Here is a 23098-nt window from a genome sequence, read left to right as displayed (position 1 = left end):
TCCTGAAGTGGAAAATGTCATTCGCTCGTCAATTTAGCGTCTACATGCAATCGTTTGTCCTACATTTTCCATATGGATGTAAAAAACAGTAGATTTTTGTTCACAACAATAAATAGCTGACAGGATCTGATTGTTAAAGAGCAATTATGTTGATTAGGATCAGTGTGCACGCTACCCAAAGATGTAGCACGAACACATTACGAACAGGCTCGAGCAGTGATTGTGATGCCATGACATCCGTTGACCGTATGACAGATAATCTAATCCTAGCAGTCATTAGACCATAAGCACGAGGTCTTTTTTGGTATACTGTACATCGGCCTCAGGTTATGTCGGCCTGACTGGTGCAGAGACGGCTCCGGAGGCTCTGCTCGCCCTGTGTTCCCTGCTCTGGGTGCTTCTGCACGCCTGGCTGCACTCTCAGACTTCCTCCTGCCTCCTCACCGTCGCCACACTCTCCATACACGACTGGGCTGCTGCAAGGGGTCAGATGTCACCCACTTGAGATTCTGCATCTCCTTTTGTCATCGCCGTGCCCGATGATTGGTGTGTGTGTGCGCAAAAAGAGAGAAATAGGGCAAGAGAGGGGAATCTTGAGAGTATGCAAGAGAGGGGTTGGAGAACATTCTTGTGTGAGTGACTGATTTTCTGGAGGAGTTTGAGGGGATCGGGGGTGGGTTAGGGACAGATCTCCTCTTCTTGGCGCTATAAAAATAGCCGTTACAGCATGGGAAATCACAGCTTGCCTCTTGGACACGCCACATCTGTATTAGGTTCGGCAAGAAATAGGTGCCGGGGGAATTGTGTGGGGGGTATCTTCACGGCGACCAGCTGAGACCACGTGCAGGGAACATGCTAATTGGTATTCAGGCCAGGGCTGTGACAGCTTCCCACACACACACACACACACACACACACACGCGGTCCTTACTGCATACACATTCCTTGTCTTTGCAGCCATGCCCAGCAAGAGTTTCAGGAACCTGTCCACTACAATGACCACAATAATATCCCCAGCTGCATCAGCGGTGGAGAATTAAACTAGAGTCTGTTCGGCCTTTCCTCACCTCTGCTTTCTGCCATCTTCTCTCTCTCTTCAGCTTTTAAGCCCCTTTGTTCATATTTTATCCTGTTTTTAGTGTTGTGATCCATAACAGATAACCAATGACTAAATCAGATGTAAACATAATTTTGAAGTAGCCTACCACATGTAGGTGCGAGCCTGTTTGAGATCAGCATCAATGAAATGAGTGCTGACCTTAACTGGCTGCAAGCTATATGTCAGTACATCAATATGGCTTGATGTTCTTCTCATTTGATTTAGTTTAGTTTGGATATCTCTTGTACATTTGAGGTCATTTTTATATGCTTGATACAGTATATGCGCTGTATGTATTCGATAATATGTCCTTATTAGGTTTACAGCTTGTTCCTCTTTACCCAAGTGGCCAAAACATTAGTTAGTGCTGCTTTAAAAACAATTAACAAATTATTAAACTGAAATTAATTTCATGTTGATCAACAATTAAGTTCAGGACAAAGAGATTTTCATTGTAATTGTAAAAAATGCGACCAAAAGGGTTGTAAACAGACCATTTACAGTAACGTAATGTTTTTTTGTTTGTTTTTTTACCTTTCACACTCACTTGAATAACTCACTTTGACATTGTGTCATACAGAGAACATGCCAGTGCGGCAAAGAGAAACAAACACATCGGCGCTGTGGCCACCGCTGCTGCTCTCACACTCCCTCTGACTTCTTTTCTCCGTTAATACAATTGTCAGTGCAAAGAGACTGATAAGCCTGCGGGCCTTTCTGCCGTCACCACACCTGGAAAATAAGCGAAATTCTGTTTATACGCAGGCCTCGCTCCTCTCTCAGTCCTAGATATAACAGCCTATATTAAGAGCCCAGTGTTTGGCAACACGCAGCTGTTGAGATGCAACAACTCCGCATTGTTAATTTGTCTGACCTTTTGTTTTGTCTAGCTGCAGAGTGGGAGGCTACCAATCTAAAGAAGGTAGAAGAAGCCTATGAGACAGTCAACATGGAAATAAGGTAAGGGAAAAACAAAGAAACAGAAGCAGAGGTTTTTGCCTCCATTGTCACAGATTTGTTTCTAAATCCTCAACACGTCATGTGGACGATGCATTTGCTTCTCACATTGCTGCTGCATGGTATGTAACCAGGCCTTAAAATAGACTCCATCCTTCTGTGCTAAAGAGTTAAGCTGCACAGTAATGAATTTGCACTGTGTGATACCTAAGGCTAATTTTAATGAAGAAAAACAAACGCTATGGGTTGCCTACTGTGCTCTGATGGGTAGGCCTATTCCAACTTACTTTGTGCCAAACAGTGTCTGCCTGGGTATGAATTATCCAAACTTCTTTGTGCCATTGTTTCAAGACAGACATGGCACAAATTAGCGCTGCAAACACTGTAATTATTCTGTGTTAATGGACAGAAATGACCTCCTGTCACAACAAATTAGTGACGCACTTACATTTCCAGCCAGAAAATCTGTCAGCCTCAAAATGCTGGAAAATATGTTTCCAAATTAAGAAGGTTCATTGATTGTGTAGTGGAGATGCAGCGATCGACCGGCCAGGGATGGGAATCAGTGTCAGATATATCTGATTGTTCGCACCAGCACCAACTAAAAGAAAAGAAACTAAACATTTTATGTATTTACCCAAATTATGTGCACTTTGCGGGTCAGTGTGAGAGTCTTTACTGCGTCCTGACATCATTTAACAGTGCGCTTTCTGACGCGAGTTGAGGGCAGGATGTGTTTTGATCTGTTGCACCAGGGAAAGTAAAACATTGTAGCCGAGGGTTATGAATTCCACATTTACTTTAAGGATAAGGATCCGTTGTCTGAGCCAGTGCAGCGCTATTCCACTCACATGTCGGCGCATTACAGACAGACTCCTTCTGTTTTTATCTTTCACAATAGGAGTCCCGGATATACCAGAATACACTGCGTAAATGCTTATAAGAGGGAGACATTTCACTAACAGGCCATTAAAATAGCTTACAACGTGTTATTTTAATTAGTTCTTTTATAGTTTAACACACAATTGAATTTTACATTAAAAAAAAGCGTTACAAATACGTTCTTCGTTTGCTGTTAATTATAGTTCTTAGAAAGAAAAAAAATAAGAACTGGCAGGTCAGACTTTGACCAAGAAAACTGCAGTCGTGGCTTTTCTGTAAGTCTCTTCTTCTAATCCTTGCTAACATTACACAGTACATATAGTCACACACCATGACGGCTGATAAGACAAAACCTGTGCAGGTTTGCTCGAGAATTCCTGTCACATGCTCGCGCTCCCGCTCAGATGTTTTCACAGAGCTCTGAGCCGGCCAGCAATAGCTGATAAGTAGCTACTGTGGCCCTTAGGCCTCCAAACTGTTCATTACAGTGTGAGAGCCAGCCGCAGAGATGGCAGTTACCAAAAGGTCAAGATTTCTTCCCCCTAAACAAACCTGCATGAGGGGAAAGGAGGGAAAAAGAAGCTGGCGTGACTTCACTTGCTCTATTTCTTAGATGTCCACCTAGCTTCAGTTGCTCCTGGTCAAATTACTCACTATCCTTTCTGTGTGTTGGAGCATCCCCCCCACTTCTCTTCAGGCCATGTCCTTTATCAGGTTTGCAGATATAAATGTGCTCGTGCATTTGTGTCTTCATGAACTGGCATGAAATTAAAGCGTCTTCCTCATTAGTCCGCACCTTTCATTCCTTTAACGTGCTGTAAAGGGCAATTTCCGCAAAATTGGCTCTGTGTGTGAACGCTTTGACCCCTGCCCTGCAGAAGAATCACATGCGCACACAGTTACGCAACCTGCATTGCTTTTCTGACCCCGAATCATCCCCCTGCAGAACCCCGCCTTATCAACCTCAAGCGAAACAATCACCCTCCCTAAACATTTGTTAACCCCATTAGCAATTCCAGGTTATGAATATGGAAATAAGGGCCTGTGCGCCATTAGAGATAGAGCCCAGTTCCCTTATTTGCGATTAGTGAAGAAAAGCAGCCCTCGCCAGCTCAGATAATTGGAAACTGGGGATGGGCTTTAAAGGGCCACCTCATCAACACTCCATCCAAGAAGTCAGTCACTTAAAGCTGCAAGTTAAGCATTGTCCAGCACAGTTAGGAGTCATGTAGAAGTTATTAAGCAAGGACTTTGTCAGGGACTTCAAACAAATGGCTCACAACACTGGAACACACAAGTAACAAGCCGTTAAACACCCTTTTCCTTTATAACATTAAACGTTATTTGCTTAAAACTATGCCACTAGTGTTCTTTCGAAGGTTAAAGTGTGCCTAATATATTTATTTTGGTTTCCTCAGTGATCTCCAGAAGAAGCTGGCGATAGACTACGGGACAGATTGGGAGTTTCTGTTTTTGAACAGCCAGTGTTACAAGCTCAAAGTATATGAGTAAGTACTGACAGAATATTGATTGCTTATTTGTTTTATATGCTTATTTGTGTCTGGCATCAATATGGAAACTAGTCTGGAACATACATACAAACATCTGTTAGCCTCAAAATTCATACTAAATACACTCATTATAAAATCTTCTCACTGAGGCACAGGCTGATAGAAAAATACATCTGACACTGTTGTCAGGAATTGTTAAAGCTTTTAATATTTAGGTCTAATATCAATAATGGGAATCACGGAAAGCGATTTCTTGTGTGATACCTGTGCACTGCAGGTAGCCATGAAAATCGCTGGATTGAAAAGTAAACAGTTTCAAACGCCAATCCCAAAATCAATATGTTAACCAGAGGCTGGAATCCATCTTATTTTGAGCAACTGTACTAAAACAAATTCTATCTGTAGCAAATGTGAACCCTCTCAGTAAAGATCCACCATTTAAAGTTTATAATTTGTGAGCTCCAAGTCACCCTGGAGAAAGCCAAGCAGCTAAATCAACTAAATTTAATCAACAGAATGAGCTTCTTTTACTCTCTCCTGCTGCATCCCTATGGCCCCTGCTGGGGTAGAATCTGTTCTCCTCAGGATTGCTTGCCAGCTGGAGCTTTAGAGGCCTGTGGGTGGTTGCAGTTTTGAAAGAAAATTATCTGAGATCTGCACTGAGATCTGCACTGCAAATACATTTTTCAGACATCCTTGGAATCAGTGGTTTTCCCATGCCCTTATACACCAGTGTGATTTGTTTGCTTAGTTTGCCATTTAGGAGGCAAAATCTGAAAAAAGGGAAGTTGCAGTTTCTGTACTTGCGCCAGACAAAATCTATTTCAGTCTTTTACTGGAGACAGTATTAGATAATATTGCACATTGATTGCAAGGGTGTTTGTCATGATGTAGGCAAGGAGAGCTCGCTCCTATGATATTGATCATCCTTTACTTCTGTGAATGCAAAGACCTAAACATATATGGAACAATGTCCACATTGATAATGTCCAAAAATGAGTTTTGTTATATATTTTGTTTGGACGTGTACTTATGTTTCCCTAAATTTGATTGAATTTCGGGATGCTTACACTCCTGTTTCAACTTACCTCAACCAAACTTGTTGTCTGGTAAAGCATTACACTCACTGAACATATTGGTTGGTCCTGACTCTATATGCCTTAAGTATAGAGTTCCTCTCATTTTGAAGCAAATCAGATGCTAACATTAAAACATCAGCTGGAACTCATGGAGCTAACGTTAGCTTAAATAGCTAGCTGCTGTGCGGGACTGATAAGATAAACAGGCACTGCGATAGCAACTAATAGGAATAATGTTAGCATCTTGCAAACCTGTTAACCCCACCAAATGATAAGAATTTAGTTGGTTATAGCTGTTTCACACATTAGAGTGGTAAAGAATAACATACCTAAAACTTAATCCCATTCGTACAAGCTTCATTTTCTATATATATGTATATATTTTTTAATCTAGTTTTTAGATTCTTTTATATCATATTTGTATCCATTTGTTCGACTAGGCACAAGAATTCCTCTGTATGGTGTACTGTGTAGGATTGTATATGTGACGAGTTGATTTGATTTGATTTGAGATGTATCAAGTCAGATTATCTCTCACACCTTCAGTCCTCATCCGGGGCACAGAAACCCACACTGTGCTCTGTTACCTTTCTTTCCCCGCCCTATTGGTATCATAGACTCCATGTTATTTTTCATCCTTCAACTCATTGAAGAGCACAATATCCACCAGCGTCAACTCAGCTGAAGGTCCTTTGACCTACCAGCACCCCTCTCAGCAATGTACCAGTTCCCATCCCTGCCCCCTTTATCCTTGCTGTTCGCCTTGAACCGTGATCCTGAAAAGACATGACATTGACAGACACATAAACCAACGGCTTTCTATAGCACTTCCTCCCGTGCCCTCGAGTGAGCGAGCGAGCAGAGCTACAGTTTCTCTCCAATAATGGAACAGAATCACACACTTCTCTTTCCAGCTTCTTGATCATCGGTTGAATTCGTCTTACATCCGCCCTCCCCGGCGTTTAGATCTCTCACTTTTGATTAAATTGCTCCCCCTTTTTTTTTTCTTTTCTTGAGTGAAAGCCAATATTGGAAAAAAAGTGCCCTGAGCCATAAAAGTTTGCTGAGCAGGAACACTGTCTATCTGTAATATAACTAATAGCTTATTTCACTGAATGGATTTCAACTGGCGCTGGTGTTGGGCGTGGTAGGGAAACGGTTTGCTGCCAGCTGAGGATCATTGATGGAGCAGGGAAATAGAAGCGATTGCTTTTCAGGAGATTTGCTCTTGTTTACACTTACAGTATATACTGCGGGCCGAACTTGTTAACGTTCAGAGTGTGTTTCATTTCTGTCTGAGGGTGTCAGCTGAGATTTCTCCTTTTGTCTCTGCGAAGGAGGATCCCTTTCTCTGCACCTCGTTGTCGAGTTATTTCTTCCGCCTTGCCTCATGATGGTGTGAATCACTTCTGCAAACCAGGGCTTGAAGCCTCCTCTTGTTTGTCCAGGGAAAAAATATATAATTGCTTTGATTTCAGAGGGGGGAAAAAATAGCAGCCTTTTGTTGTTGAATACTTTCAAGTGAGAATGATTAAGGGCAAAATTAGAAGCTAAATCTTGTGTAGTAGCACACTCCACATTGCCTTCTCATCAGTTTCTCTCTAAACACCATAAACAACATGAATAAAAGCTTAGAGAGGGAGCTTGTTCTTGGTGCATTATCATTTAATGGCATTATTCCTAAAATTCCACCCCAGACTTACCTATTTTTTTTTTCAAGATTACATCACACTCGCTATTGAAGCTCACCTCCCAAAAATTCAGCCATTAAAAATCCATGTATTTCCCCAGAAATGGTCTTTAGGCTGCTGGTGGGCCCTTATCAAGAGTCGGGAATTTAAAAACGCAGGCTTCTGCCAGTGAATCAGAAATAAGCTTGGCAATTCAGTCAACACAGCCTGGCACAGCATGAAGGAAGACACCCCATAATGAGTTCTCAGAGGCGGAGTCCCTACCTACAGCAGAGTCTAATATTCCTCCCGTGGATTTGTTGACACTCCTCAAAGCAACTTAAATCGAAGGGCCGTGATTTATGCAAGACTGTCAGGTCAGATTGACTCAGCCTCCGCTCTCGTGTCATTAGAAAGTACAGCACTTCAGTGAGTCATGCCCGCCACTGTGGTTCAGCTTTGACAGAGAAGAGAGAAGGATAACGCAGCACAAGTGACACTTCCAACTGTCTGTAGAACATCACATGGCCTTAGCAGTGCACTGGGTTATTCTGGGGAAGAAAGAGACTCCATCAGGATAGCCTAGAGGGAGCTGTTTCAAATTGGATATAAACCATTGCAAGGCGGGTGGTGTGGAGTCCTAGATGTGTCTGCTCGCTGTCGTGAGAGTAGCATGGAAATGAAGAGCCATATATGTGGTGGATTTCATAAGGGCTGTGCCATGAATACCATCTTCGTACAAATAGGGTTTGACAGGACCATTGGGATATTTAGACAGTGTTTGCTGTCTGGCAGATACTTGTCAGGAATGGAAACATTCCACTGAACTTGTTGCTACTAATGATATTCTTAAGAGCATCTGCTGCGTCAGTTTTCTGAGATTAAATAGTAAAAAGAAGAAGTTAGCTTTCGATGTTAGGCCGTGTGCTATTAGAAATTTATGTAACACCAGAAAGCAAACCGGCTAACAACAGACGAATGCATGCATGCGCACAAATGAAAAGCAAACTTTGTTTCCCGGGTTTATGGAGGGGGACAGAGAGGCAGAGGGCCTGGTTAACCATAATTGGAACGATGTTAAAATAAGTGGTTGTGCTGCAGTGGCTGTTTATGCAGATCCATGCCTCGGAGCGTGAGCACTTTGTCACACCCAGTAGCTCTCAAATTATGATAGATGTGGCACAGACACTGTTGTTAAATTAAAGCATGAAATTTAGCATTACTCTTAATGAGCTGCTCATGCAATTAATTAGCTTCAAAAGGTCATGTTTGGTCCAGAGGGGGCAGGGAGATTGCATTCACCTGCATTAAGATCTGCATTCTGTAGTGTCAAGGAGAAGGCGGCGTTGTTAAAAGATAATGCTTTCTGACAGACTGACCCTGTTTGTGGCCCAAGCCGGAATTTTATTTTGGGTTACTACTAGAATATGTTTACATGCTTTAAAGCTCAAAAAACACATCAGTTTTGTCATACTGTCCAGTATTGCAGCTCTCTCTGTCTGAAACGCTCCTGTCTCTTTAAAGCCCCCCCCCTCCTGAATTCCCAGTCTGCTCTGATTGGTCAGCTCACACATGCCTGAGCCAGCACCGCTCACCATGTCTCCACTCGGCTCCATCGTGTTTTTAGCTTCACTTCTACCATGAATACAGGCATAGATTATGCAAATGTGTGACATGGTGACGTAGTGTGATTTCAAGAATTGCAGGCGGTATTACTGATGAGGCGTTTAAGGGGCAGTGTTTTCTGTGGGAGAGAGGAACTCCCATTGGTGCAAACCTTCAAGATCTTCATGCACAAAAAAGCATAATAGGTCACCTTTAAAAACACATTATATTCGTTTTTATGCTTTCATTGAAAAAAGACAGAGAAAAAGAAAAACTCAGCGAGGAATTGTTTGGTGTAAATAGTCAATTTGTCAGTAAGTATTTACAGCAGGGCTGAAAATAAACCTGACAACAATGGAGATCTTTGGCACGGAGGAAGAAGCTGCATCAGGCTCTGACTACACAGATTAAATTCATCGGACTTATTGGCTGTGAGAAAAATATAAAACATTACCAGTCTCATTTTAGTCAGGTTTTATCATCGATTCTGAACCTCTCATCGCAGTGAACTGAAATGACCACAGATTTTAACATCCGTTAATAACATTTAATTCTTTTAAAGGCCTTTTCAAGGACATTTTAAGTAATCATGAATAATTGTTTTATATATAGAAGAAAGAGCAACCATTTTAAACCGTTCTCCCACTCTGTGTGTTTCTGACTCGTGTACTGCATCTTCATTTCGGCACCAGCCAAACAATTTAATTAGTTAAACTGGTGCAGCATCTCTGCTGTGAGGTATTTATTTATAAAACCGTATGCCGCCTAATAAGTTTTTCCGAGACGCCATGTTGAACAGCACAGTCAGTTTATCTTCCTGTTGAATCACCGCCTCCCTCAACCAATTGTGATCCAACAAAGCCTTTGGCTTTCAAGATGCTGGTTGCTTCCTGTAAGCAACCGAAAGCACGTGGACATCCTGCCCATTCCACAGCAGGGGTGGCCATCTGAAGTAGCATGAGTTTTTTCCGTTGGTCCAGCAGACCTGTGGGCTGGCAGTGAGCTGCATGTGTGTCTGGTGAGGTCATAAAATCATTACATCTCATCAGTCTTTGTTAAGCTGCCAACTGTATGGGCACAGAAGTGGGCAGTGTGCAGAGTTTCTGTGGGTTGGTGGTGTTGAAACAGTCCAGGTCAAATTTTTAGAGATCTTTTTTTTGTTTGTTTGTTTGTTTCTCCCAGCTTGTCACTGCACACCAGGACTCGCCGTTTCTAATTCAGAGTGAGATAATTCGGAGCCGAGCTAATCATCTTTATTGTTGTCATTATTGTCAGGGCTGCACCAGTTCAGGTTAAGCTTTCATCTGCTTGCTGTTGCACAGGCATTGCACTTTAGTCAGAGAGCACATAACACACAAAAACACCAAACCTAGCCACAAAAACATGAGCTGCAATTAAGCTTAATTTCTTCTGCACTGAGTAAACCACGAAGCAACAGCGGAGCCTGCCTGTGTTACGTGTGCCTGGGTCAGCTTGGACTGAAGCTTTTTATATTTAGGATTTTCGCTTGTGTGCGTCTGAGGGGTTTCTCTTCAGTTTCAGGCGCTGATAAAATATCCACCGTGTCTTAAATGTATCAAAATATTGATTACTGGGAGGGCGGATGGCGCTACAGCTGATGAAAGATGCAATTGGATAAAAAAAACTGCATGTTTGTTTCAAGATTGACAATGTCACCATTAATTCAGTATTAATAGATCATGTTTCATGTATACTTCAGCTCCCTCTTTGCCAATTACCTTATTCTGATTAACTATTTTGAATAACTCCAAGGCAAAATAATGGGATTGTTGAGTGAGAGCTGATCTAAATCTACAGGATTTTTGCAGGCAGGAGCTTTGGAAGGATTGGCCTAGACGTCACCCTTCCCTTCAGCTTTGTATACAAGGTCGAGCAGTGTGGATGAGTGTGGTTATTTAATGAATAAAACAATTTAGAGTAAGTTAAGGTCGGTGTAACATCACTACTGGCAGATGCATTGACGTCAATCATATATAATAGATGGCTGGAAACTGGTGCAAAGATTTTCATATTCCTTATGCTGACTGGTTTGGTTCGGACCTACAGCTAAAATGGTCAACGAAAGAGTCTGTAGGTTTAATAGAGAGACCCAGGTGAGAATTTAGCATAAAGTAAAAATCCATAAAATCCCCAAAGAGAGACGGCAAATAGTCTCGGTGTATACATATTACAATCCCTGGGTTTAATCAGTGTTTATATTGTACTTCTTTTCACGCTGTGTCTCATTTACAGGCTGTGCTGTGACAACCTGAACTTCCTGGTGAGATCAACAGCTATCTGATCAAATCAAATATTATGGTGCAATTTATGACATAAAACATGTACTTGGGCAATGTTTGTTCACCGTTGTATCTTCAGTCAAGCTAAATGCATACGATACAAACACAGTATGATTGCTGTAAGAAGACTCTGCACGCCGTTAGACATTTATGTCTGTATTTACTGAGGAGTTTCTGCATTAGCATAGCCGTGGTGGTTCTGATCTACTAACCTCTTACCCCGAGCACTTTCTGCGCGGAAACGGGGCCGAGACTTTAAGTGCGTTCGTCCCATTTAATGAGTATTTTGAGGAGTGACAATGCTATGGTGCAAATTGGAGCAAATTATTGAAATGGATCGCTCCCATCAGTTTACTACACTAAAACACCTGTGACTGAGAATGATATTTAACAGCCAGAGGAAGCACATCTCGCCACCCCGAGAGAGACGTTTCTGTTATGTTGTTCAAATGCTCAGCACGCAGAGAAAATAACTCTGTAATAGGATTTTGATGTTCCAGTTGGAAATTACTCTCTTTCGAATGTCAGAATATGAGATGAAGTTGTGAAAAGCGAACCATGGTTAGAAGTCATGGTGTTACCTCATCATCTTAAGACCAGGGTCGATTATACATGAACTTTTTCAAACCTGTATATTGAAAAGCATTTATATTCATGTGTGACGTTCTGATATAGGATGTTTGATTTTACATTGCGATCGATACTGATCTTGGTAGCAGGCGTGGGTATCAATATGGTAATATCATTTAAAACAATATACTGTAATAACATCTGTGCAAGCGTAATGTTGGTCTATAAACATCTCAACATGTAGTTAGACAAAATATCCTTCACTTAAGGTCAATGTACTAGCTTGTTCTGGAGCTTCCAGCATAACATTGCCTTCATCGGCGGATACAGTTTACTGGTTTTCACTTGTCATGAAAATGTTATGTAACCGCAGTATATCAGAGCAATTATCTCCATGACAACTGACTCCATCTGTGGAGGTACATTGCAATAAGTGGTTGAAGACCCCGGAAAAAGCTAATAAGGGGACCTTGAATGATGATGATTTTGTCAAAATGCTTTTTCCAAGTTCGAGAGTTGCTTTCCACTTCCACACACGTCCATATTTAGTTAAGTCTTATGTAGCTGCTGCTCTGTTGTTAATTTAGTCATACAGTACGGGGCCATAATTTGGTGGACCCAAGGGACAGAACACAATGAAATTTCAGAAAACACAACAACATTTCAGTATATGGATACCTCTTAACCAAACCATGGGGATATCCAGACATAACAGCCATGTGGTTTTTGAACATCTAATTCTATAACAATAGAGATTAGTATGCTGCTGTAACAGCCTTCGCCCTTCTTGGAAAGGTTTCCACAAGATTATGGAACCTGCCTGCAGGCATTTGCTCCCATTCAGCCCCAAGAGCGTTAGCAATGTCGGGCAGTGACGTAGCACGATGAGGCCTGGCTCTCTCTCTGTATTCCACTTCATCCCGCAGGTGATGGATGCGGTTGAGGCCATGGCTTCGTGCAGACCTGTCAGGTTCTGACTCACTGACCTCTTGGAACCATTTCTTCATGGACCTCACTTTGTTATCAGACCATGACATCCCCTTACTCTAACCCTTTCGTTATCGGAATTGGCAAAAAGGAGAATAAGTAAGATTGGGCCCACTGTTATAGCCTATTATGCAATATCCTACCTTACTTTCTTCTCATGAAAATCTCCAGCGACTGTTTTTACACACCTTTTGTGACGGGAGTGAAAGCTACCCTCTGTATTTCCACTCCGTCGGTTTTAGCGCACGTCTTAAACGAGACAGGAAACATTTAAAAAACAGAACAGATGTTTCACAGTCACTCTCTAAGTTTCAAAGTCTCTGATTCCTGGCTTCGCTCTTCTTTTTCACTTTTAATGTGGGAACTCTAATTATCACTTTAAGTCATGTTGAAGTAGATTTCCTAACACGTTTTAGTGTTATGAGCCTTTTTTTTTTTTCTTTTTACACCTTTGAGGAGGAAAAGTGTAAAATATTATTTTGAGCCAACTTGCTCAACACCTACGTAGGATCATTTACATTCCGTTATATATACTGTATATATAATTGATAATCCCTCAAAGGTAGCTTCAGGCGTGCAAAACAAAGCCTGCTGATCATTGTCTTTACCGTAGCTCGCATTGAAACTTGATGAAAAGACGATAGCACCTTTACATTCGTGTAGCTGCTATTCACAAACTCATCACATCTGTTTTATGAAAGATTAACTGAGAAACTGCATTATGTAAAACCAGCAATTATGACCTTAAAATAACTCCTCAATCAAATTTTAATAACATAAAATACTTAAAACAAACACATAGCATTTTAGTACTTTTAAAGCACCACGATTCTGTAATTCTGTGATAGACGGATAAAGACCAGCTGCTGTCCCTCACTGCCGACCATATCTTCCACGAGCCTCAACCTTCACCTGTTTCGAGACGAAAATAGCAGCAGTGATAATGTAACATCTTGGGAGATGGCAGGGAGAATGCAGCCTTAAATGATCTGCCAGAGGCCATTTGCCTCATTGCCCTTAGTGATGGCTTTAAAAACTAAATTGGCTTCAAGTTTGGCTTGTTTCGTTTCCCCGTTTTTCGCATATAAATTGAGGCATCATCTTCGAGAGGCTCTTTCGCTCAGTATTATTTTTATTTTTTCATTTTTCCGGGTAATTTATGGTAGAACGAGGCCTCTGCCGCGCATCCGCCTTCCCTCTTCATGTTGTTTCACAGAAACTAAATGTAATAATGTAAAAGATGAAAAAAGTATATATCTTGTGCATTGAATCTCGGGTCTGCATAAAGAGTTTCAGGGCCAAAATATGATAAGCTGTCAGGAAAAATGAACTTCAATCAGGCTCGTCGTAAAAGCACTGTACAGCATTCTTTATTCAGACTTGCATTTGTGGTTGGCCATGTGGAAAATGAAGGTAAACTGAAAAATGGCCTACTTTCAGTCCGTCTTCTTCGTAAACTGGCTCCAGATGTATAACCGCCATCGAGTCTTTGGGCTGCCAGCGAACTCTCAACATGATTATGAAGTGAAGGGAATTGCAATGACCCAATCTCACAATGATCATGAGTTCTGGAGATGGAATAGTCCTCCTATTAGATACAGTACTGGGATTTGATTCTGTAATTGCACTTGAGGCCTAATGAGCTGACCGCTCGTGCGCTGAGAGTAAAGCTCTCGTCATGGCTTCGCTTTTTTATGCTTTTACTGTAGGAGAGAGATCCAAACACTGCAGAACTTTTTTCACCGCCAAGACATAAATCAAAGTGTCTCACTCCCACCTTCGTGCTCTACAGTAGGTGCTCTTATATCAGAAAAACATCTGCTGTTGTAATACAAGGCAATTGCACCTTAAATATAAGAACAGGCCTTGCTCCCTTCATCAGTTACAGTTACTGCAGTTAACACAGTAAAGTGATTGGTATAATAAAAGGTGCATGGAAACATTTGCATTTCCTGACTGTAATATACGGAGAAAAATAAAGTTTGTCATGCTTATTAATACATTAAACGGTATGTTTATAGCCATCAATGCAGTTAAATAGCACGTTCTGCGTTTATGCTTGCTGCTTTCTAAACAAAACTTTCTTTTCAAGGGGAGGGTGTATGTTTTTCGTGTGCTTGTTTGAGGATTGGAACAACACATAACAAAAAGGCATTTAAAATACGATTCATCTAAACTTCAAAAAACATATTTATTGTAAGCACACACTTAAGTGCTGTTCTAATTTTCTGATGTCCTATTGATTCACTGTAAAATACAAGAAAATCATTGCAGGTAAACATTTAAAGTAGGGAAACCGCAGCAGAACCAGAAAGAAAACGGCCTCGGACAATAACAATATGTTGGAGCGTCCCTAGCTCAGCATTTTTCTAAGTTTTAAAACTCAACTCATCAGCACTTATCTGAGTTTAGTCCAGGGAATGCCCCTTTTCCAGGTGCCCGTTTTTAAAATAAAGGTAGGTCTACGCAATGTGCAATGCAGGTTTTTTCAGTAAGGTGTATAATCCATAATGGCTGTGTGTTTTCTGTTTGGTCGGTAACCTTGCACTTGAGGATAGACGGAGCATTCCAGTCACATATAGAGCCCGTATTGTTGTCAGCTGTTACCAGTAAGAAGGGTTCAGTTGCAGCTCTAACCTGCACCGAGGACACCTCAGCAAGGTGTAGACTTGTTGACACAGAGGCTTAAAGCTGGATCTGCTGATTAAAGGACAGACAGGCGCTAGACAACCCTGCAGCCTTTACACTCAGGTCAGATGATTCACTATTGATTCAGGTGGTGGAGGGGGAACAAAAACACATATCTGGTGTCTCCACATAACGAAATGTGCGAGTCTGCTTAAAGATTTAATATGTGAATTAGATTCCAAAAATGAGTTTCACAGCTGCTCCTTTACAATATCGAGTGAGTGAACTTGATAATCAGAAGAGCCTGTAGTTACTGTAGGGTATGTTCACACTGAATACATGTTTGCCAATTCCTCTTAAAGGAGTAGTTCAACATTTTGGGAAATAGGCTTATTTGTTTCCTTGCTGAGAGTTTGATGGAAAGATTGATGCCGCTTTCATTTCTGTTTCGCTGCTGATTGGGAGCTACAGCCAGCACCCGATTAGCTTAGCTTAGCTTATCTTAGCACATGTACCGGAAACAGGGAGAAACAGCTAGCAGAAGGTAGCATAATGGGTCTGCACCGCTTCATCTCACTAATTAACATGTTACAGTGCACCCCATTTGTTTTGCTGTTTCCCCCGTTTACACTCTTTGCTAAGCTAACTAGCTGCTACCTGTGGCTTCATATATATGCTATGGAGGTTATAGTGGTATCAATTTATTCATCTAACTCTAGCTAACAAAACAAAACACAACACAAACATAAATAGGATAGAGCCAGACAACATGTCCTTCCAAACTGGTCATTATATTAATAACTCCCCCCCCAATCAAATTAGGCAGATGTTCCATATTTATTTTGGTGATACTAGGGCATTTACTATTATTTACGTAAATATGACCGTTATAAGCTTATAATTATAAAACACCTTGCACATTGCTTGCAAAAAGGTGATAAAGCAATTAACTGTTATCTCATTACTCATAGTTCAACAGAAAAGCTGCTCATTTTCGAGATTGTGCCTCTTTGTTTCTATGGCAGTGTATATTTTTGTGTGCTTCATTTTTCTAACAATTACACAAATACCTTTTTTTATCAATGGCATCGGAGCCTAGCTTTTCCAGGATTAACTTATATTCATTTCTGAATTGAATTTTAAAAATGTCAATCTTAAAATATCATGAAGATGACTAAGTAAATGAATAAAGCTCGGTGGAGTTTAACCTCTTCTGCAATGTTAAAAGTGTTGAAGCATTTTCTACTTATAGACATGTGACCTAACGTTGCTCTGTGCTATCAAGATAAACAGTGTTAGTTTTTTTCTTAAAGTTTGCTTCTAAACAATTAACCACATCACGTTACACTGCTGAGTCACCTCTGACCTGTATGGCATGCCAGCCGAGTGTACACAACGTTACCTGTAAACCAATTAGCTAGTGTTGACTTGCTGCAGTTTGCAGTGTCACCCTCACTGAACTCCACCCACGCCGTCACATAGCAGTCTCGTGGGAGAAGGGCTTAATTGCTGTCTCTCTCCTTCTCCCTCTCTTGACTGGATCTCAGTGGACTGTGGAATAAATCTCTTTTCTTCCTGTATAGCCCCGGTGACTACCAGTTGGGTGTCTGTGTCAGATCTGTAATTAACAATGGACTGTCAAAGAATAATTATAGTTTATAGCAACTTGGCTCTCATTTTTGGTGTTTGGGCTGTAAATGCTATGTGTAAAAATAACCCTGTACTCAGCAAATGGATTGATCTATGAACACTGTCGCTAGAGAAAAGTTTGGGACAAAAACAAACAAACCATGAGGAGCTATCGCTACAATAACCGCAAACTGCTGCCAACTGTACCTGCATTTAGCTAGTTAGCTCAGCTTGCCGTGCAGCTAGCAACCCAGCTGGGAGCACCAGGGAAGTGTTGGTGTTTCCACTACTAGGATAGAAGCTTTGAACCAGGACGGGGCTAGCTGGTTAGCGTGCTAAAAATGCTTTGCAATACAATGCATAGATGTCATGACGCTAAAACTGTCCTTCCTTCACATTCTGATGATAGTTTTAATCAAATTTTGAATGTTTTTAAGCAAAATTCTTGCATACTGCGACTTTAACTAGCATAATACAAAACTACCCCCTACCTATAGGTGTTGCCATTGTTGTGTGATGTCAGTGGTGTTGTATTGTACGTTTTCTAGCAGGAGGTGCAGCAATTTTTTTGAGTTCTGAGTTGGATTAGTTTGATGACACTGATGAAGTAGCTTGGGATCACGGGAGCTGTCGACTTCATCAGAATCAGCTTTATTAGCCAAGTATATGTACACCAACAAGGACTCCGGTTAAATGTGCTCTCAATGTACAGGGAATAGTTTTAAACATTACATCTAAAAAGAAAATAAATTAATGTAAAATTAAGACTAATATGTAATGTAAGAAAAAAAATAGTGCAATTGTATGGAGTGCAGGATTTTCTGCAGTATTTACATTAAAAACAGTGGCAGGATTTATTGCACAGTGGTTCCTGCTGACACTCTGACTGTTAAGTTGTTTTTGTTAAATTGTTAAAACCACCATAGCGGATGAAAATCTATCTGACGTGACTCAGGCAGACATTTTCACGGACGAGGTAGTATAATAAAGTTTTGTTCACGCTTGTGATTTACTTTCTCCAAATGAAATGAACCATTGCCTTGGGTAGAATGACAGATTTGTCTGTGTTTGAACATTGTTTCAACTCAATAATATATATAACAAAAGTCTAGCCGTATAGACATTTTATGTAATTTTAGGTAAATGTTACACGATACACTTTTAAATTGGAAAGTATTCAGTTTGGAACTAGTTCTGCGCCAGACATCAGCAGAGTCCTGAGTGAACCTAGCCTGAGGTCCGATCCAGTGAAGCTTGAAATGCTGCCTGAGGGGCTAAGTGGTAGCATCTAAGATATTTATTCTCTAACTGTGTACCTTCAGGCCCCAGAACACCTGCCGAAGATTGACACAGTGGTACCGACTTATTATGGCTAGTGTCTGAGCTGCATTGTCAGCCGGTGACAGATGGAACGTGGGGGACAGAAAGAGACTCGGTGTGGAGTTCAGAGCCGGACTGGGAGGAGAGGTGTTGTCATTTCTGATCCGCTGCTCATCATAGCCTTCTAATTGTCGTCAAAGGTTAAACGAGTGACCCACCAACTTTTATCCTCTCTTCTTATCCTTGGCATCATCCTCCCAGTGTCCCCCTTGCTGCACGTCATCATCTGTCATATTCGCGGCCTGTTCAGTCGTGATTCATGTGATCAGCGTCACCACCAGCACTCTCTGACTCCCTCCCACGCTCTTTTGCGTACTTTTATTTCTTTTTTATCTTTCCGTCTTCCCCTTTTCCTCTGTCTTTGTCTTTTATTTCCATCGCTGTCACCGCTGTCAGTCAGCCTTTGTCACCGCCCGTCCATCTCAGCGGACATCCCCTCCTTCGTGTCACACTGTGCTCATTTGCTGGGGACAGTTTGTGTAAATGTGCCTGTTTGACCTTTCTGCTGCGTCCCATTTATGTAACGCAGGCGGCAGAATGTGGAGTGTCTGTCTCGGAGACAGACAGCTAATCAACCTGCACCTCCGTCCGCATGTTGGGCTCGGCATTTCTTATCTCTCCTAACTTTTTTTTTTTTTTTTTTTACCCAGCGACACATTTTCTGTGTTGCCTTGCCGGCTTTTGTTTTCTCACAGGCTGCCACATGGAGGCGAGCATCCAAGGTCAGATTGCAGTGCCCCCGCACACAAATAGCCTCGCCTTTCTTTTTTTTTTGTTTTGGTGCAGCACTGGCATGTCAGCAAAAGTGGGCAGGGATGGATGGCTTTGCCTTGAGGGTAAGAGAGAGGGTGATAGAGAGGGGGAAGAGAGGTACAGACATACAGGGGTACTCCCTTAAGGGACTCATTTGATTGCTTTTTCACTGCGTTACCCCTTTTCCTTCCCCCCTTCCTCTGCTCAGTGTACCTCTGTCTATCAGGTGCCATCTGTTTCCGGGCTCAGATGAGGATGTTTGTTGTTGCTGAAACACCTGCTTTACAAACTTAATGAATCTAGTGGCTTGTATGAGGAACAATAAAGCCAGTCTCGAGAGGGAGTTCAGATTTATTTATTTTCATTATTCAGTTATTTGTAGTATGTGAGGCTATTTGGCTCACAAGACATTGTTTTATTTGGCATCGATTGCACTTTTTAAAGGTCCTGGTAGGTTAATTTGTTGTACATCTTAAAATTTTGGACCAAAGCTCTGATGACTTTCGATTTCTGCCTTGAGCTACCATGCAGCAGTTATGTAAGGTCTCCATTGGACCGTCAGGCGTGGGTGCCCTGCTAACTTGTAATGTAATGTTGGAGCTGAAGGTGTCGAGTATCCTTGATAAGGTCAAGGCCAGCTGTGAAGAAACCTTTCACCTAATCTCAGGTCTTCTTGTATCCTGAAGAGGTGAGCGAGACCGAGCGTCTGCAGCCATGCTAGCATCCCTTTGAGGCTGTACAGCTAAGTTGCAGTGACAGTGTGGCTGTATGCTAACAGTGACAGTGCCAGCAAGTTAATGTTTACCACTTTCACCATTTTGTTAACATTTGCTGAAGCACTAAACACAAAGTCCAGCTGAGGGTAATGGGATTGTTATTAGTTACTCTAGTATTTGGTCATAAATCAAAGTAGTGGACACGTTTGTCACGATGAGCACCACGTACTGAACCAGTATGTGGTGCACGTGTTCATGCATCTCAAAGGAAACCTTTACCTTGTGCTAGCGCTAAAGAAAAAAAACAGAGATTCATCAATATCAATGGGAATAACTCTTGGGAGAACATGAATGTCCACCCAATAGTTCTGGAGATATTTCAGTCCGGACCAAAGTGGTGGACTGGCCAACACTGCTGCTAGCATGGCTGAAGAATATAAAGTAGCGGAATAAACTAATAGAATACAAATAAATAAGCAAACATCCCAGTAGGAACCTTGTTACAAAGCGTCAAAAGTCTTGGAGGGGTAATGGAGTCGACAAATGTTCATTCTGCTGCTTCCTCTGCAGCGAAGTAAGATGCTTCTGTTATTTTTTCCTTGCCCTTATATCTTGTGGATGGGGAGAGGGGCATCCCCTTGGAAACATACAGTAGACATGAAAGGATAAATGCTTAAATGAAAGTCTCAGAGATGAGAAGCATTTAATGCAATCCGCAAACAAGCGCATGAGCGAAAGAAGTCGGCAGCCAATCCCTTACCTCTCTCCCACCGTCTCCCTTTATCTGATGTTCATCATTTTCTTTCTTTCATCTTGCTTTTCTCTAATGCGGCTTTTGATCCCCCCTCCGCACTTCCTGGCCCACGTCTACTGACGCTGCAGCCATTTTTTTCCCTCCACCCGGCACTTTCTCACTCACTCGTTCACTCTATCTTTTTTCTCTCTCTGTCATCGGGGCTGTCTGGGCATCCTCTGCTCTTTTATAACAGTGAGTGTAATGGTTCAAATGTCAGGGAAAAGAGCCGGGCTGCCTTGCCCCCTATCAGTTTCACCATCGAGGTCTTTGATCAGTTTGTTACTGGAGCTAGTGATCATGCCTCTGCTCTCCAGCTCTATCGCCAGCAAGAACATTTAGTTATGGTCTCTGCTAATTGCTAAGTCCTTTAGACTCCTCTTTGCCTTAGTGTGGGGAGCTGCGGGTGGCAGGCTAGCTCCCTGTCAATCTTCTGTCCCAGTAGATGGCCACTCAGCCTGGATAGAGTCTCACTGTTCAATAATTCTGCTTTGTAAAAGACGGACTTTTACTGTCTTCGCTTTAGCTTGCTTGTCTGCTGTGGGTTTTTCATAGAGCCTGACAACTTGCTTCTCTTTTTCCTTTTCTTTAAATCTGGTATAAACACAACATTTAAACCTGCAGTATGTACACATCCAGACTTGTGGCAACATTAGCATCCATTTGGAGGGCATTGTTTCTGGACACTTGCCAAATGAAAGTCCAATATTCACTCAGCTTTTAGCTCTGCTGTGTTCACCAGCCACTGTAGCTGCTAACTTTTTTCACTTTGCCGGCAGTTAGCCAAAACAAAACAACCAAAACAGTAAGCTTAAAGTGTCCAAATGAGTGCAATAGAAAAATACTGTGTAGAGTTGCTTTAATCTAGCTTTAGCTTCAATGTAAGAGCTGCATAACATCACATTTATAATAAATAGACTTGACTGTGTTTAACAGATCGACTGAACAACAGCAACACTTTGCCAAAACTGATGTATACTGTACCTGTGGTCTTTCATCAAAGCCAAGGAAAAAGAGCAGCTGTAAAGAAGTGCTGTGAGGGAAAGTATAACCACCGTGGATTGAACCTTGTGCACCAGTTTTCTCAATGTGAACATTATGTTTTCTTTTTCCGCTCTGCAGGTATACTTATACCCTGTGTCCGTTCAATCAAGTCACTCAAAAGAGCACTGCAGGAACAGAGGTCTCATTAGGGTAAGTACCTCAGTTATCTTCTCTTATGTCCCCACGGTCAAAGTACAAAACAATAACCTGCCAGGCCACGTCAGGTAAAGAGGAAATGTGGGAACTATTTCCAGAAAGAGCTTTAGAGCATGTGAGCACACTGTGTTCTGTGACATTTAGATTCTATATCAGAACACACTCACTCTTCTAATAAGAAGCCACACGAGGAGTTTTTTTCCTGCACCAGCTGTATAAATCCAACATAAATGTTGTTATCCTCGGTCTTTTCATCATGCAATGAAGCCAGAAAAGTTCAATTGTTCTTATTTATACCAATTAGATAAACTCACACGGCAGCATTTCTCATTTCATGAGTGGACATGAAACAAATCCCACTGCTGCACTCCGATGAAAGCTCTTTAATCATTGTTATAGTGCTCATATCAAGTTACCCTAAGACCAATATTTGCGCTATCGATTTTTAAAAATAATTCGTATTCAATCTCTGTTAGGCTTCATACGACCTTTAATCAATCGCTTACAGATCTCTATTATGGTTTTAATGCCTTTTGATCAATGACAAACAGGGGGCGAGTTTCATATACTGCTGGGGTTGTATTTCCTCAGCCTCGAAGGGTTTCAATTTCATCTGAAGGATTACGCTCTGGCCTTTTACCATCCCCTTGGGATTGGCTGTGTCGCCGGCTGGACATTGGTGTGTATCAAAATGCCTACGTGCTATGAAAGATGCCACTCAGTCCCCATGGAAACGCGCCTTTTAGATGTTCAGCTTTGTCGGTGTAGATTGGAGGTGAAATTGCTCTATGGGATCAACAGAAACCCGGGCTATAGTGTAATAGTACCTCTCTATTTCAAGTTTTTGTACCCGCTGAAACAACCGTTAAAGAAAAAACATTAATATCATACTGATGTTTTCCTTGTTTTTTTTCCTACTTTTCTCTTTTAGTTTTGAGGTGATGATTACGGGATGTCGTCTCGCTGTCCTTTCACACTCTCATTAGCCCTTAACCGTCAGTGATCCGACGTTTTTATATGGTGCAATTATGGAAACGCTTTTCCATCGACATCTCTCTGCAAAAAAAAAAAAAAAAAAGCTTTTATGATCCACTGCAGCTCCTCCCCGAAGAGGAGGACTCAATTGCAGTTCTGCTTCGGTTGAAGCAGGCACATGGGCTAACTACATGTTTTGCTAGCAGACAATATAAAGGCATAAATGACCGCTGCAAATTTGCGACGAGGTGTCAAAACATCTCGTCTCCTTCGAGATGTGATGCCATTAGGCTCGACTTGTCTTCTTTTGGCATTTGAAGTGAGACGTTAAAGATAATTCATTAGCAATTATCCCTTCCTGCAC

The 23098-nt window shown here is 41.7% G+C and overlaps 1 protein-coding gene across 2 annotated transcripts in view; it reads left to right on the top strand.

Annotated features, from left to right (window-relative positions):
* LOC311251445 (glucosidase 2 subunit beta-like) overlaps positions 1-23098 on the top strand; it is a 122713-nt gene that overhangs the window by 80464 nt on the left and 19151 nt on the right. For both annotated transcript variants that reach the window (XM_084343848.1, XM_084343847.1), the window contains 3 exons: positions 1990-2059; positions 4357-4446; positions 21682-21753. In XM_084343848.1, coding sequence (XP_084199974.1) covers positions 1990-2059; positions 4357-4446; positions 21682-21753 — 232 coding nt within the window. The remainder of the gene's footprint in view (positions 1-1989; positions 2060-4356; positions 4447-21681; positions 21754-23098) is intronic.

The sequence above is a fragment of the Pagrus pagrus genome (genome assembly GCF_965226575.1).
Source record: "Pagrus pagrus genome assembly, chromosome: 22".
NCBI classification, from domain to species: domain Eukaryota; kingdom Metazoa; phylum Chordata; class Actinopteri; order Spariformes; family Sparidae; genus Pagrus; species Pagrus pagrus.
This window is presented reverse-complemented; position numbering and strand designations above follow the sequence as displayed.